A 16,235-nucleotide genomic window follows, 5' to 3' on the forward strand; every position below is an offset into this window, starting at 1 on the left:
GGTATGAACCATGGTCAGTGGAACAGCATAAACACATCTATGTGAGCTTAGTATCTCTCGTCTTCCAAATATAGCACCAAAACCAAGAAAAGCACAGGGGACTGTGTAAGCTTTGAAATTTCTCCCTCCCCTCTCATCATGTGGAAAGGTTCTTTGGGGTAGAATGTATGGTCTGAGTAGGCCTAAGGTGGCAATAAAGTCACTTCTACGCCTTGCAATCCTGTCAATTAATAAAAGCTTATTCCCACCCCCCACCTTTCCTCTCAAACACGGCTTCTCTTTCAAATGTCAAGTAGGCATTCGACTGAACCTTGTTTAATGATTCACCCCCACCTACCCTGTTCTTTTGGGCTTAAATTTTGTTGGCAGGAGAGGAAAGGGCGGAAGGATGTGTGAGCAAAAGAGAGTCACTTGCTGTAGCTTATTTGAGGCTGCACAGGCCCCTGGAACCTGCTTTGCAGAGTTTTGCCTGCCAAAAGGCTCATAATGACCTTTTCACAAAAAAGCTATGTTTTCAGAGCCAAAGCAAGGTTACACCCAAAAGCAGTGGCTGGGAGGGGAGAGAGAGAGAGAGAGAGAGAAAGAAAGAAAGAAAAAGAGAGAGAGAGAGAGAGAGAGAGAGAGAGAGAGAGAGAGGGGAGCCCTCCCACCCTAACAGTGACGCATCCCATTCTGGAGAGGCCAAACAGGTTATTTAAAATTAATAAATGAGCACTTTTTTTTCTTATTCTAATCCTTCAGACATAGTTGCATTTTAAAAAAGGTCAGCAGGTTCTGCGGGTACTCGGAGTAATATGATGCAGATTACTGGAAACACAAGCTTGTATTCTTGTTTTTGAAAGCCCAGTCAATTTTTAGCCAGCTAACATCATACTTGCATCTTTCTCTTGCAGTGCCCTTTAAAAAAAACCAAAACCAAAACTGATTAGGTGAGACATGTACAGGTACTTGTCTAAGTACTACAGCCTTTCCCAGCCCAGTATCCTGCATAGGTTTTGAACAGTTCCCAAGAATATATCTGCATGGGGTTTCGGCTGTGCATCCCCTGTTGATGTCAGGGCACCTGCCTGTATTCAGAATTTAGTATTTGGATCTCATCCCCTTGAAGCTCTGAGATTGTTTCTGGATGAATGCCCACTGAGTAAGGCTGATTCATGCTTGTGGTTACCCTGACCAGCAGTATGGCTTGCTACCAAGTTTCACCTGCGGGATGAATAATGCAACAATTCACAGGCAACTGGCATTACAACACCCTCCTCCCCCCCCCCCAAAAAAAAACACCCTGAAAGTTTAAGCCACCTTAATGAGGAGCAAATGAACTCTGAAGCTCCTTGCTGGATTTCTCAAAAGTGTGGTCACTTTTGCTGATGTAGTTTTAATAGGAGACAGAGAAAATATGAGGCTGCTGTCCCATAGGAAGGTATGAGCTTTGCAGAGTTCAGTGGCACTTGGGTCTGAGTACTCACATATAGGATCAAAGTGTTGAAGAAGCAGGTTCCTAGCACTTGATGGCAGAGATTAGTTTAACTGTGTGTGCCTTCTTGAATTCAAGGAGCACCAAGCAGAACGACCAGAGGGTGGGACTTCTGTGCTCTGCATGACTCTTCATCCCATTCCAGGGCTTTAGCAGAAACAGAATAAATGTGGCACGATAAGGATATTTTATTTAGGTTGCAGAATTTGGATTACCTTGCATCAGAATTTGGGGGTTTTGGGGCACAGTGTACACAAAAGGCACATAAGGCAACTTTTTGGGTTCAAGGGTGACTTCTCTGAAGTTTTGCTGTAATACAAAAAACAACATTTTTATTATTTGAGACCAAAATAAAAAAGAAGGAAGAGCTAGATCTCTCTCTCTCTCTCTCTCTCTCTCTCTCTCTCTCTCTCTCTCTCTCCGCACATGTGTGTGTATGGTGAAAGCCTATTTTGAGGTAGTTCTCATTCATTTCAGTGAGACTTGGCCCAGGAGAACAGCTTCGTGGACTGCATTTTCCCTTTTAGTCAGCAGCCGCTGTGGCACGTTCCACGCTTCAGCTAAAGCCTTGTCTGCGTATGCAATTCCAGATGTTGCTATACTTTTGCCCAACATTCCACGAAAAAAGTCTGAAATGAACCAAAATCCATGCCTCCTCCACACTTCCAGCCTCTTTCAGAAACCGCTCATAAAAGATTGCTTAGGTTATTTTGAAAGGCTTCCTTAAACTTTGATCTTCTTTCACTAACTTGCTTTCCAAGTTTAACTTTAACCAGCTCCTAGTCATTTAATTCAATTCCACTCCAATCTGGATTCCATATGGGGCTGAGACACTTTCCTGGCAGGGCTCCAGCTTGGGTTAATATATACCAGGGCTTAGTTTAATTGTCCTGATACCAGAGGGCAAGGGAAAGTTATTTTTGTGCTCAGCAAAATAGCAGATAAGAACTTACAAGTATAAAAGGGCAGGAAACTTGTGGTGTGCCCACAAGCCGCCCCCCTCCTTCTAACTTAATGGAACAAGATAATTCTAAGATCTTCCCTTTTGTCCATAGCAAACAGGACATACAATGCAGAGTATAGAAGATCCAAATTTCTGAAAGAGAGATCGGTTGAGCCAGGGAGTGATGGTTTGGGACCAGGTTTTGGTGTGTTCACAGCACTATCAGTAAAGATGATCTTTCAGTGACTTCTGATGTCAGGGCAAGCTTTAGTTTCCTATTACTTCTAAACTGGCTGAACTGTACCCAAACCTCTCAACCAGGTTGCATTTAGCAGCATGGTCCAAAGGGAGGTCTGTAATCCTGCACAGAGTTTTTGATTGCAGGGAAGTTTTGTGAACCTTTGTATATGCTCCCTGCATCATGGATGGGACAGAGATGGAAAAGGCAGGGCTGATGTGCATATGGTGACTTGTTCAGAGCCACAAAGCCGAGACAGGTTTTTGGTTTGAACCATGTCTCCCTGGCCCAAGGTTTGCCTTCCTGCTTTTTCCACATTACACAAAGCATTTCCCCTTAGGAAGGGTCAAAAGAAACTAAAGCGGTCCATTCTTTAGGACACATGGGGTTCCGGACTTGAATTTTCTAAAAAAGAAAAACAGGTTAACCTGTAAATACATTTAATGAAATACCATAGTCCCAGCAGGCAAAGTCAGTCGAAGGTTGCAGGGATCGTTTTATATGGTGATGTTCAAAATGAGATGAATTGTTGTTTTTCTTAGCTTTTTTTACCTTTTTATGACAATAAGCCACAAGCCTTAACAGGAATGAAAGAGAATTTGAGATTAATAACTTTGTCAAATCCAAAAGAACCATTGAGAGTGCTTAAGCCTTGTGAATATGTTATGTTTCCTTCAGGCCCCAGTAGTAGTGGCAAACCCCAGGATCCCCACAGTGAAACCTTAAGCTTTCCTCAGGTGTGTGTTGCTCTGGTTTTTAGTGGACTTGTGCCAGAGACCAGCAGACATTGAACCCGTTCACCCATTAAATCTTACATTTGAGTGTGCTGATATCAAGCTTCTGTATGACTCTGGTCTAACGCAATTACTTGTCCATTGAAATAGTGAACTTGTTGAAGTGTTAGGGCAAGGTTGGTGCACTTTTATGATAGGAGGCAAAGGGGCATTTCACAGAAACAGTGAGAGAATCTGGGACTTCTGGGTCACATCAAGAATGGTGTCGGTGGGATGTCCATTTTCTCAGTGTGGTGACATGAGAGAGATCATCTCCTTAGGTAACATGGTACTCCTCAAATGTTGCTGGACTGTAATTCCTATCATCCATGATGGTTGGTCATGCTGGCTGGGCATGATAGGAGCTGGAGTGGTTTGTTTGGGGAGAAGCACTTCAGATTTTTGTAGCACTAGAACTATTCAGGAAGCATCTCTCCCCCTCCCCCATTTTTGCATACTAGAGCTCCATTTTGTTTTGGAGTTGTGGCTTTTTGGCCCTTGAGTGCACCCTACCTAAAACAATTCCCAGCTGTTCATAGTTTTCCCCACCATCTAACATTTCCATTCCAGTCAGATTTGATCATAATTGTTGTCAACCTTGGAGAAAATTGGACTCTCTGAACCCACATATAATTACAGAAGAGCCACTATTGTTGGAACAGATTTCCTTACATAATGAATATAATCAAACTCTGACCACTGGTACTCAAACAGCTGCCAATAGTTGAGCAACCAGTTTGCCCTTGTCTCGATTTTGGATTGAAATAGTCGCTACATGTTGATTTAAATGGGCGTAAGTTTATGATCTTGCATCCAGCAATGGAAGCGTACATTGCTTTGATTTTTAATGAGGTTAGTACATATGTACCTAGGTGCAGGATCTCTGCCTTAACTTTCTGAATGTGAACGATAGAACTTTGGAACCACTTACGATTCCCCATTATAAGTTTCCAGTGTGTCTATTCCTCCCTGACATTCCCTATAATTTACACAGCTTTTTCTTATAAACATTGTGAGAGAAGCTAGTTCGTTTTGTTCAGCAGCTGGATGTTATTCTCAGTTCTGCAATTATGGCATAGTCAAGTTTATGGATGGAATGAAGATGGTGACGGGTCAAGAGAAACACAATCTTAAGTTCAGTGTGCCATTAAAAAACCTTGTTTTTGTCAAATCCCAGAAGAAAAAAAAAGTTCTCATCTACTGCTTTCATAGCTTTTCATTAATATCAGAAGCTGATTATTGTTTTTTACAGAGTTGGGGGGGCATCAAATGACATCTACTCCAACCCTCTATCATTGCAGAAAGCCCACTACTCCAGCATCTCATTCAGACTCAGTTTAAAACATCTGAGAAGGGCTGAAATGTGTTGTGTCTGTTTGGCAGTCTGATCCACTATTCATGCCATCAAGAGCTTTGTCCTTAACCATTTGCAATCTAAATACTCCCCCCCCCCCCGGTAATTCAAACCTATTGGTTCAGATTCTACCCTTTGGAGCAACAGGAAAATAAAATTGGCATGTGACAGCCTCTTAATAGTCTCATTTGCAGACTAAATGTGCCTGACTCCAGCTTTTCATCCTAGAGCTTAGGCCAGATCCACACCATACATTTAAAGCACATTATTTCCCTGAAAGAATTCTGGCAACAGTAGTTTCCACCTCATAGAGATATCATTCCCCAGCATCCTTAACAAACTGCAGTTCCCAGGATTCTTAGGGGGACACCATGTGTGTTGAATGTGGCTTAAATGTAGGGTGTGGATCAGTCTCAAGGCCCCTAACCATCTTTGCTGCTTCCTTAGTTACATTCCATTTTGCTGGTATCTACCCCTTTGGCAGTGCCTTGGAGTAAAATGTTTAAAGGTGGTGGTCCCAGGGCCAGTGTTAGCTATGGGGCTCTATAGCTTTCTGAAGGTGCTGGGTCTTAACGCTGGGCCTAGAGAAGAAAGTGGGCTTGGTGCATTTTGTTATTTTTGTTCTTTTAAGGTTTGGTGCATCCTTTGCTGTGTAATCACGAAATAACCTGTCTTAAAAGAACTGTCACACAAATTACTGGCCCCACTCTTCCTTGTGCTAATATTAGGAACACAAAAACCCAATAGTATACATTGCACTTCTCACTCTGGAGGAGCTCTAATGGCAAACCTACCTCCAGGCAGTAGCTGGAGGTGAATGACTGCCGGCAAGAGAGGCTAGACCATGGGGTAACTGAAATCTACATATTGTGTAATGTAGATGATGAGAATTCCTCAGTAAGACATGTTAACCTCAGGGGGAAAGCTGCAAGAAATAATGTAGACTTTTGATCACCTTGCCCTGACCCAGGAGTTTTCATGTCCATTTCTTCCTGTTGCAGAGAAGTGCTGTAATTGAAGGAAATAAATGTTCTACAGTGTTAGTTAGGGACGCGGGTGGCGCTGTGGGTAAAACCTCAGTGCCTAAGACTTGCCAATCGTATGGTCGGCGGTTTGAATCCCCGCGGCGGGTTGAGCTCCCGTCTTTGGTCCCAGCTCCTGCCCACCTAGCAGTTCCAAAGCACCCCTAAGTGCAAGTAGATAAATAGGTACCGCTTTATAGCGGGAAGGTAAACGGCGTTTCCGTGTGCTGCGCTGGTGCTGGCTCGCCAGAGCAGCTTCGTCACGCTGGCCACGTGACCCAGAAGTGTCTCTGGACAGCGCTGGCCCCCAGCCTCTTAAGTGAGATGGGTGCACAACCCTAGAGTCGGACACGACTGGCCCGTACGGTCAGGGGTACCTTTACCTTTACCTTTTACAGTGTTAGTTGGCTTGCAATAAAGCTTATTGCCATGGTTTCAGCAGAAACCAAGAAGTCACTTGGCTAAAGGCACCTGGGCCTACACTGCAGTTTCACAAGGCAAAATGTAAAAATATCTCCACTTTTCCTGTACAGAAGTAAACAGAGGGCTTTCAGATGCACTAGTTGGCAGTGGGGGTCTAGGGGTTGCAAGTGCGGGTAAGGGCTGCTTTAGGTTACTTCAGGTCATGACACTCCATCAAAGGAGTTCCCAGTTGATTTGATAGCAAGCATGCACAATGCCAGCATTATGCCATGGCCTCTTTAGCAGAGCTAGCATCCGGCTTTGGAAATGGAGTGAAATTGCTTTTCTTTCTCTTGCAGATTGGATTATTGGGGAGCATATGTGTTTTTTATTGCTTGCTTGGGTTTCTGAGCATTGGGGATATCTAAACCGCTGCCAAAAGCAGAAAATGCATTAGTAAGCGTGATGCATGTATTTTTTGTCTTCTTAAAATATATTTATATTGCTCAACATGGTGGCGGGGGGGGGGGCAGGCTTTATTTTTCTAAGTGTGCAGGAGATTTGCTCATAAAAAGGTCTCTATTCATAAATCTTAGCTGTAAATGATTCCTTCCCATAGCAACACACAAACTAGGAAGTCAATATAAAGGTAAAGGGACCCCTGACCATTAGGTCCAGTCATGGATGACTCTGGGGTTGCGGCACTCATCTCGCTTTATTGGCCGAGGGAGCCGGCGTATGGCTTCCGGGTCATGTGGCCAGCTTGACTAAGTCACTTCTGGTGAAGCAGAGCAGCGCACGGAAACGCCGTTTACCTTCCCGCCGGAGCGGTACCTATTTATCTACTTGTACTTTGACGTGCTTTCAAACTGCTAGGTTGGCAGGAGCAGGGACTGAGCAACGGGAGCTCACCCCGTTGCGGGGATTCGAACCGCCAACCTTCTGATCAGCAAGCCCAAGGCTCTGTGGTTTAGACCACAGTGCCACCTGCGTCCTTTTAGGAAGTCAATATAGAAGTGCATAAATGTGCTCCTCGTCGGCATCCTTTCGCCTTGTGAGAATCCTTAAGCACAAAGACCCATAATTTTTGATGGTCTGAATGTTGTTGGACTTTGAATAGCATATCATAGAGATTCTACATGTGCTTCTTCTCCTACCAACCCCCACCTTAATGCAGAAAGCACCTGGTGCACTGTGAAGATTTTATATAAGGTAAGAAAGTTTGGGGGAACTTGCTCTTACATGCTTGTTACAAGTGATCCTAACTGTGGCATTGAGAAGACTCAAGCACTCACATGTCACAGAAGAGATTTGCCCATCCAGCTCCTGCCATCTCCACTGCGATAATGACTTCTAGGTGCATGCTGCTAGTGCATAAAGGAAGGCACGAATCACTCAGACTTCTTCTAGGCACTTCCTTGTAGCGTCTAAATTAAAGCACCCTTTGTCAAGCATGCTCAAGAGTTGTGTACAGAAACCCCAAAGTAGTATTCAGTACTGTATGTGCTTTCCCTTGCATTAGTTCCTTGTACTAATCAAGAAATCATTCTTGCATCAAAGAGGGAACAATTTCTCTGCTCAGGCTTCTTTTCCTCTTGAAAAAGTCATGCTTTGTATGTGTAATCCTATTATATGAAGTACTGAGCTGTATATAAATCATCTGGCTGGAGCAATTGGTTGGATTTGGAGACATAATCCTTCAGGTTGGGTCAGTGCTTCTCTGGGACCTTCTGTTCTGCAATATTAGATTTCTAAGCTGAGGCAAGGAAATTCAGTATTCTAGGCACTAGCTAGCTAGGCCGGGGTGAGCACAAGGTAGGTCAGCATCTCTTGGTGGATCTTTGGGCGATTTTCAGTAGACCAGGAAGGATTTTCTGACTCCCAATTGCTTAACAATAGCACCTGAGTTAAGTGGCCGAAATGAAGAAAGCTGACCAGAAGAGGGCTTTTGTGTGAAAAACTCAGTTTAGTTCCCATGCCGAAAGCCGTATGTCTGTTGCACGCACCTGGCTCTGCTTGGTGAATCACAGGGATCTTATAAAAAGCAAAAGTATGTCTGACAAGTCTGAAGTCTACCCACCCTCCTGACCAAAACCGTCAAATGTTACTTGTATTGGACTAGGCAGATGTTCTCTAGGAGGGGACTCTTGTTGTAGTGATGCTCTCTTGAGTTCCTTGTTCTGCCCTGTTATCCCTTGCAAAAAGTAATAAGCAAGCTGGGCTGAACCGTTACTTGATTATCCAGAAATCCAGTCCCCTCAGTTTAGGAGTGGATGCCGTATTCAAACAAGAGTTTGCATTCAGATAAAACAAGAAACAACCCAAGGTATCCTTTCCACCTAAGCTGGTTACTTACCTAGTTGAGAATTCTCCATGGGGAACAGTATCTGACCAGGCCGTAGGATTATGATCCTAAACACATTTACTGGAATGTGTTATATTCTGCTTCTTAGGTCCAGGGTGGTTAACCTGTAGCTCTCCAGATGTTGCTGGATTACAGCTTCCCTCATCCCTGACCATTGGCCATGCTGATGGGAGTTGTACTCCAACAACATATGACTGGTCACAGGTTAGCTGCTCCTCCTGAATTTCTCAGCTGTTGTGGGTGATATTCTCTATAGTAACAGAATACTAGCGTGCTAGCTAGCGACTCACAGGATACAGTGAAGTTGTAGAAGCAGCCACTGATGGATTCTATGAGCTGGCAGTGTGCACATTAATGCATTTCATGTGGATATAAAAAGGGGGCAGAGTGAGAGGCAACTGATTCACATCTTCACTTTTGCACATTTCACTTTTGCTCAAATGGAAAAAAATATAGTTATTAAATAGCAGGTGGTATGAGAGGAGGTCAAAGGTTCTATAATCTTCCAGTGCTCCAGTTCTGTCTTCAGCCACCAATGAGCTTAATTTTGGATCCTTACTACAGTTGGAGGAGGAGGGTTTTCACTTTTATGATGGTTGCAAGTGCCTTGTTGGGGTGACAAAGAAGGTCGTGTTCTTCACCCAACCCCCTTCCCAGTCTCCGGGCCTCTAGCGGGTAGATTTAATTAGCATGTTGCTAGATAGGGCAGACCTCTGAGAGAAAAGGAATTCCATAACTGAATAGGGTATTATAGAAACATCTGCACTCCTAACAGCACCCACCTTCTCCCGGCAGAAGTAGCTGGCCCCGTACAAAGAGCAGCTACATTCCTCCCTTGATTAGATTAGCAATAGGGTCTCTCTACTGCAGGGGTCAGCAACCCTCTTCAGTTGTGGGCCGGTCCACCATCCCTCAGACCATGTGGTGGGCCAGACTATATTTTGGGGAAAAAATAAAAATGAACAAATTCCTATGCCCCACAAATAACCCAGAGATGCATTTAAAATAAAAGGACACATTCTACTCATGTAAAAACACACTGATTCCCGGACTGTCCGTGGGCCAGATTGAGGTGAATGGGCCACATCCGGCCCCCGGGCCTTAGGTTGCCTACCCCTGCAATAGGGTCTCTCCAGCCTACATGGTTCTTGGGAGCTGTAACAGACCTGGCCTTGAGTCTCCACTTGATCTTCCTGTCTCAGCCACGTATGACACAAGAACCTTTGTTTCTTGAAACATACTTGAATCAGCATTTTCTTAGACCAATGAGGTTTTGGAACAGACCTACTACAGAAGATTTGTTTATGTGACTTTTTACATGGTACTATTCTAATTTCCAAATTATATCCCAGTGTGTGTTTGATCACAAAGGTCACCAAGTAGCTAAGGGATGGTGACTTTCTTACTTGTGATCTGGTCCCCGTGATCATGATTTGTGTAGAAAAAGTGCCAATCACATTTATGAATGTGATTTGCTGAGGCTCCCATAACCGTCCTCTGGCACACAGCTGCCATGATTATTATGAAGCATTTCTGTACCTTGTGACAGGAGAGAAAACAAGTAGAAAATGGCCCCGTCCAACAAACCTGGAGGGCCTGCCCAGATTCTGCGTTTCCATAGTTTTAAGCCATAGAAAAGATCTACACCATCTTGAATTGCCAGCTTGTCTTGATCAAACTTTTCCATGCATAACTCTTCTCTTTGCACTCCATGCAGTTAGGTATGGGAGTGACTTTGGTTTAAATTTGCAAAGGAGTGCCAAAAAGGTGGCAGGCGTTCAAAACAAAGCAAACAAGACTGTAGGCATGGCACTTGAATGGTTTTTCACTGTGGCAATTATTATTATTATTAATATTTTAAATATTTTTTATTAAGGATTTTCTTGTTTTACAGAAGTGTAGTGCCTCGTATTTTTTTTTTCTTCTTCTTCTTCTTCCATGTAACGTTTTTACAAATCCGTTTCATTTGTTGAGGCATTAGGGGGAGAAGAAAACAGAAGGAAAAAAGAAAGGGGGGTGGGGAGAGGGAGGATGGATGGGGGTGGGGTCGGGTGGCGGTGTTTCTATTATGTTTAATGTATGTAGAGTTTGGTGTCAGCGTTGCTTGTTCACTTGTGTCCCACCAACAGCATACAAATCAATATGGCTAACCTGATCCAAAACACTCACCCACCTCACCTTCCCCGCTGTAGCACCTGCTTCCTGGATCATCCATCACCCACATTACTTTCCACTTAGATGACAGTTGTGTATGAGAGAAGAAATAAACCCCTATAAAGGTTAATGATAAGAAAAATAAGATTATGATTGCCACCAGATAGCCAAATTAACTCAGAAGCAGGGAAGAACCTGCTGTAAATCTAGTCTTTAAAGTGCGGGGGAGAATCCTCAGACCCAGGGGCCTCAACTGTGTCTATCTGGCCTTCTGATCTCTCCCCATACCACCTTCTCTCCCCCAGCCTTGCTTCTTGCCAGTCCTTCTTCATAACTTCCTTAGGTGTTTTTGTCTGACTGGAAAATGTCATTGAAGTCTAATGATGCTTTTAACTTGCCTGGAGGGTGAGTGTGAGTAGAAACTAACCTCTTGTGCATAGGTGGATGTGTTGCTACCAAGCTTTTAAAAGACATCTAAAGGCAGCCCTGTTTAGGGAAGCTTTTAATGTTTAATAGGTTATTGTATTTTAGTTACAGATAGGTAGCCGTGTTAGTCTGCCATAGTCAAAACAAAATAAAACAAAAAATTCCTTCCAGTAGCACCTTAAAGACCAACTAAGAACTAACTTAGTTGGTCTTTAAGGTGCTACTGGAAGGAATTTATTGTATTTTAGTGTTTTGGTGGAAGCCACCCAGAGTGGCTGGGGAAACCCAGCCAGATGGGTGGGGTGCAAATAATAATAATAATAATAATAATAATAATAATAATAATATATTATTATTATTATTATTATTATTATTATTATTATTATTATTATTATTGCTATGCCCATTTTTGCCACTGGCCCCCCACACCTTTGATATTTGCAGCAACCACACACATCCCCTCCCCTCCAAGAAGGGAAGGTGGGCTTCAGGCTGAAAAACAGCCACATCCACACCACACATGCCAGGCACTCAGATCACTTTAACAGATGTGGTTTTCCTAACATAATCCTGGGACCTGTAGTTTGTTAAGGGTGTTCTTGAAGAGGAGTAAGAGTTCTTGAAATGTATCATGTGGATATGGCCAAAGGTCCCTCCCCTGAATGATAGGGCATTATTTCTGCCAAGCTAAAGATGTGAGCTCCCTGCATGCTGCTTTCAGTGGTGCATCAAGCATGACCTTTGAGGTTAATGGGTGTGTGTGTGTTTAGTGAAAATCCTTCGGTTTTTGCGGCATTCACGTTCTTGAGATACTGAAATGCCCTTTCTGTTTTTCTCAGCTCCCTGCCGACCTTGCAGTGACACGGAAGTCCTCTTGGCTGTCTGCACTAGTGACTTCGGTAAGTTTATTTGATTTCTCTGTTGCTGTTTCCTTCACCATCAGTCTCTCAAACCCCTCTTTCCCCACTCCCTCATTGTGACAACCTGCTGGAATTGGCTTGCAGAGACCTCAGCAAACAGTGAGCAAACTGAAAGCTCCGGATTGCAACAAACAAGGGAGTCCTTTTCTTCCCATTTCGGAGTAAACAAAATGTGTCCAGAAGCACAAAGGGGGAAAGGGAGGAAAGGGCTTTTATGGCTTTTAGCTCTGAAGAGCTTCAATTAAAGTCATTGTATTTCGCTAGCTCTTTTCTGTGCTGGACAAAGAGGGACAGGCGGCAATAACAGAGGTAGAAGTTCAAAGGTTTTTAGGAGAAAGCATTAGGATTTGCCCTCTTGATGTTCCTAAATGGAACCTTAACAAAAGCCCAAATACTCAAATGCCTGTTTTCATATAAATGTGGGTTGGGGTTTTTTTTTTTTGGGGGGGGGGAGGTAAAAAAAGAAAAGAATGGATGAGTTTTACATGTTATCCCTTTATGGTGTGGATCGAGTAGGGCCCTTTTCTACACCATAGGCCTTTTTGTCCCCATAGAGGCCAGCCCACAATGTGCTTTAAGAATAGCAGAATATGAGATGGGGCAGTCTGTGTCAGGATGGAATAGGATAATGCTGTGCTGGTCAGGGAGCGTTGCGCCTAGCCATGTCACTATTGCAGTTTAATTTGGCCCATATGACTGGGCTCATCTTTCAGTAAGCTGGAAGTCCATGATGGGCAGTGAAACTAGATTTGAAAAACTGAAAGTTAAAACAGTTCCAATTCAAAGAACTGTCTGTGAGCTGTGAACCACTGAGAAAACAGATCTCTTTCATGTGTGTATCCACTGAAACTGTGCCATATAGTCTCATTTGTGTACAGTCATACCTTGGGTTACAGACACTTCAGCTTGCGTTTTTTCAGGTTATGGACGCGCCGAAACCTGGAAGTACCAGAATGGTTTACTTCCGGGTTTCGGCAGTCGTGCATGTGCAGAAGTGCTAAATCACGCTTTGCACATGTGCAGAAGTGCCAAATCGCAACCCGCGCATGTGCAGACGCGCCGCTGCGGGTTGCAAACGTGCATCCTTCACGGATCACGTTCGCAACCCGAGCGTCCACTGTATATGAATTGCTGTGGTGTAAATGGCTCTGATCAGCTTTGTAAGCAGAGAGCATGCCAGAATATGTAAGCTTAATTGCTTTATTTTGCTCTAAATATATTTTGCCTGAGAGAGTCTGATACAGTAGTTCCTATTTGGGGTTTGAAAATTTCCAACACCCTGAGTTCAGCTACTACAAGGTATCCTCTTTCTGTCCAAATGGTTTGCACACAATGATCTTATGCCCCCCTTAGTGTCTGATGCCTCAGCTACTAATGTGTTTTAAAGTAAAGTAAAGGTATAGGACCCCTGACAGTTAAGTCCAGTCGTGAACGACTCTGGGGTTGCGGTGCTCATCTCGCTTAACAGGCTGAGGGAGCTGGCATTTGTCCACAGACAGTTTTTCTGGGTCATGTGGCCAGCATGACTAAGCCGCTTCTGGTGAACCAGAGCAGCGCACGGAAATGCCGTTTACCTTCCTGCCGGAGCGGTACCTATTTATCTACTTGCACTTTGACATGCTTTCGAACTGCTAGGTTGGCAGGAGCAGGGACCGAGCAACAGGAGCTCACCCCGTTGCGGGGATTCGAACCGCCGACCTTCTGATTGGCAAGTCCTAGGCTGTGTGGTTTAGACCACAGCACCACCTGTCACCATGTGTTTTACCTTGCTTATTTCAAATGGTGGTATGTCTCTCGTGTTGGGGAGGGGGCTTTTCTTCATCCTGCTGAATGGGACCCTAGACTTCTGCCCTACCCTGATGCCGCCACTGAGAAAGACAAGTGGCTTTGCCCAACGTGACTTGTGAGGTAGCTGTTTTCCTCCTAGTGATCATTAGAGAGCATTAAAGCAATTTTCCCACGCTTGGAATGTTAAGGAAATGTTGTAATGAAACAGCTGGGCATGTTGGGTCTTGGACATGTGCTGCAGATATAAATACAGTGAACAGAATGGGCAATATTCTGACTGGGGGTGTGAGGGTGCAGCACCCAGGAATTGCAGTGGGATTGATCTAGGTTAGCCATGGTAGAAAATGCTGCCCAGACAGGTGGCATCTTGCTGCAAGTGTTTCTCCGTGGCAGTGTGCCAGAGAATTCAATGTAAATGTTCCTGGGCCATTAATAGAATGCAACTGAAATGTCCTTTTCTCTCTCTGTGTATTTAATAACCTTAACCATGCAAACCCTATTCGGTGGTGCTTTCTGTAGGAGGAATTTTGAGTATGATATAACACTTTGTTGTGAATAACGTCTTCAAAAAAAGACAAATCTGGCTGCCTGTTGTAAATTTAACATTTAAAAAGCTAGTCATGCAGGTGTTGTGACTTCAGTGCAGGAATATACAATGAGGCTAAGAAATACTCTAAAGCAGGGTTGCCCATACTTGGATCTCCAGCTGTTTTTGGACTACAACTCCCATCATCCCTAGCTAGCAGGACACAGTGGTCAGGGATAATGGGGACTGTAGTCCAAAAACAGATGGAGACCCAAGTTTGGGGAACTCTGCTCTAAAGGAAATGTGTTTTGAAGGCAACATCACTTGAATTGTACCTCTCTTTCTGGTGGTGCCACCATCCATTGTCTTCAAGGGTGCTGCTGAATAAGTTGCCCCAATTATAATCCTTATGCATGACCCAACTGATATTAAGCGGAATGTTAGGTGAATATATTTGCATGCATAAACCCTCAACCTAATTATGTGTCCAAATCTTTCTCCCCAGTTGTCAGAGGTACCATCCAAAATGTAATCAATGAGGAGGAACAGCAAGATTCCATCATTGACGTGAGTGTGAACAGAATCTACAGGCAGAAGACCAAGATCTTCAAGCCCGCAGAGGAGAGTGGGAGGTGGCGAGGACAGATCAAGACCCTGCTGCAATGTGGGGTGAAACCAGGAGAAGGAGACTTCCTCTTCATGGGCCACATGCACTTTGGGGAGGCCAGGTTAGGCTGTGCCCCTCGCATCAAAGACTTCCAAAGGATGTACAAAGAGGCCAAGGACAAAGGGCTGAATCCATGTGAAATTGGCCCAGACTGAAAATGGCATTCCTGAACCCTTGGGGCTCGGCCAAAACTAATTCTTAGTTGCTGCAGATGCGTTGATCTAAATGGAACTAATAACTTGGAGTGGAACAATCTGATGTCAGGAGTGACATTGTTCTCCTTTTTGGAGGTCCTTAAGAGGTGATTGGAGGAGCATCTATCAGGGAGGGTCCAAGTCTAGTGACTCCTGCTGAAGCAGGAGGCTGGAGTCCATGACCCTTGAGGTACCATATAACTGTTATGATCTTACGAAATACAAGAACCACAGAAGCCAATCCTTGAGGCCAATGGCACTGTTACACGAATGGAGGTACGAACCAAACGATCCAAGGCTGGACTGCAATCCCACATCTTGTCCACGTGAACTAAATTATTATTTTTTTGTAACTTCCTTAGGAAAATGACGAAAGAGGAAATGTGTCACAATCTCCATGTCTTAAAAATACCAGTCGACTGATGACCCTTTGTATCTTTGTAATACTAATGTTTTAAAAATGTGTTAAGCAGATGTAGCATTGTTGCATGGCATAAGAGGATGACAGCATGGTAGAAGCCGGTGAAACCATCTTAACGTGGATGCTTTGTAAAAAGCTTGGTGTACAATAATTGAAATTGTTTCTTATGACAGAAATTTATGAAACCAAACACTTTCTTTCCTTTTTTAAAAAAATAAAATTAAAAGAATGTACAATTGCCACCTGCAATTTTTGCTCAGGTTGGTGAGTTGTTTCCAGAGAAATAAAAAGTTCCTGGATTTGAGCCAGTGTTATTGTGACTTCCATACATTCTTCCCTTCCCTGCTTTAAATTTTTCATGGTTCAGGATGCAAAGGTGCTGTTCTGTATCAGAGAGGTGACAAAATACTACTTAACCCTCATGCTTCCCTTGTTTCATGTTCACACATGTGCCAGATGTCTGCACTGACTTCTGTCTGGGTACAAGTTACGGTGTCAGTCTTGAAATCTAGGACCCTGTACCACTTTTTCCTTACCTTCCATATAACATTCCCAAGATTTGCCAAGA

General features: G+C 43.8%; 1 protein-coding gene across 1 annotated transcript in view; it reads left to right on the top strand.

The window, feature by feature from the left end:
* The window catches only part of METRNL (meteorin like, glial cell differentiation regulator), a 29,251-nt gene extending 13,280 nt beyond the window's left edge, over positions 1 to 15,971 (top strand). Inside the window, exons 3-4 of the mRNA XM_079966241.1 lie at positions 11,991 to 12,050; positions 14,891 to 15,971. Of these exons, the coding sequence (XP_079822367.1) occupies positions 11,991 to 12,050; positions 14,891 to 15,207 (377 nt within the window). The 3' untranslated portion in view covers positions 15,208 to 15,971. The remainder of the gene's footprint in view (positions 1 to 11,990; positions 12,051 to 14,890) is intronic.
* The last annotated feature ends 264 nt before the right edge of the window (positions 15,972 to 16,235 follow it).

Source organism: Podarcis cretensis (assembly GCF_951804945.1).
Source record: "Podarcis cretensis genome assembly, chromosome: 2".
NCBI lineage: Eukaryota > Metazoa > Chordata > Lepidosauria > Squamata > Lacertidae > Podarcis > Podarcis cretensis.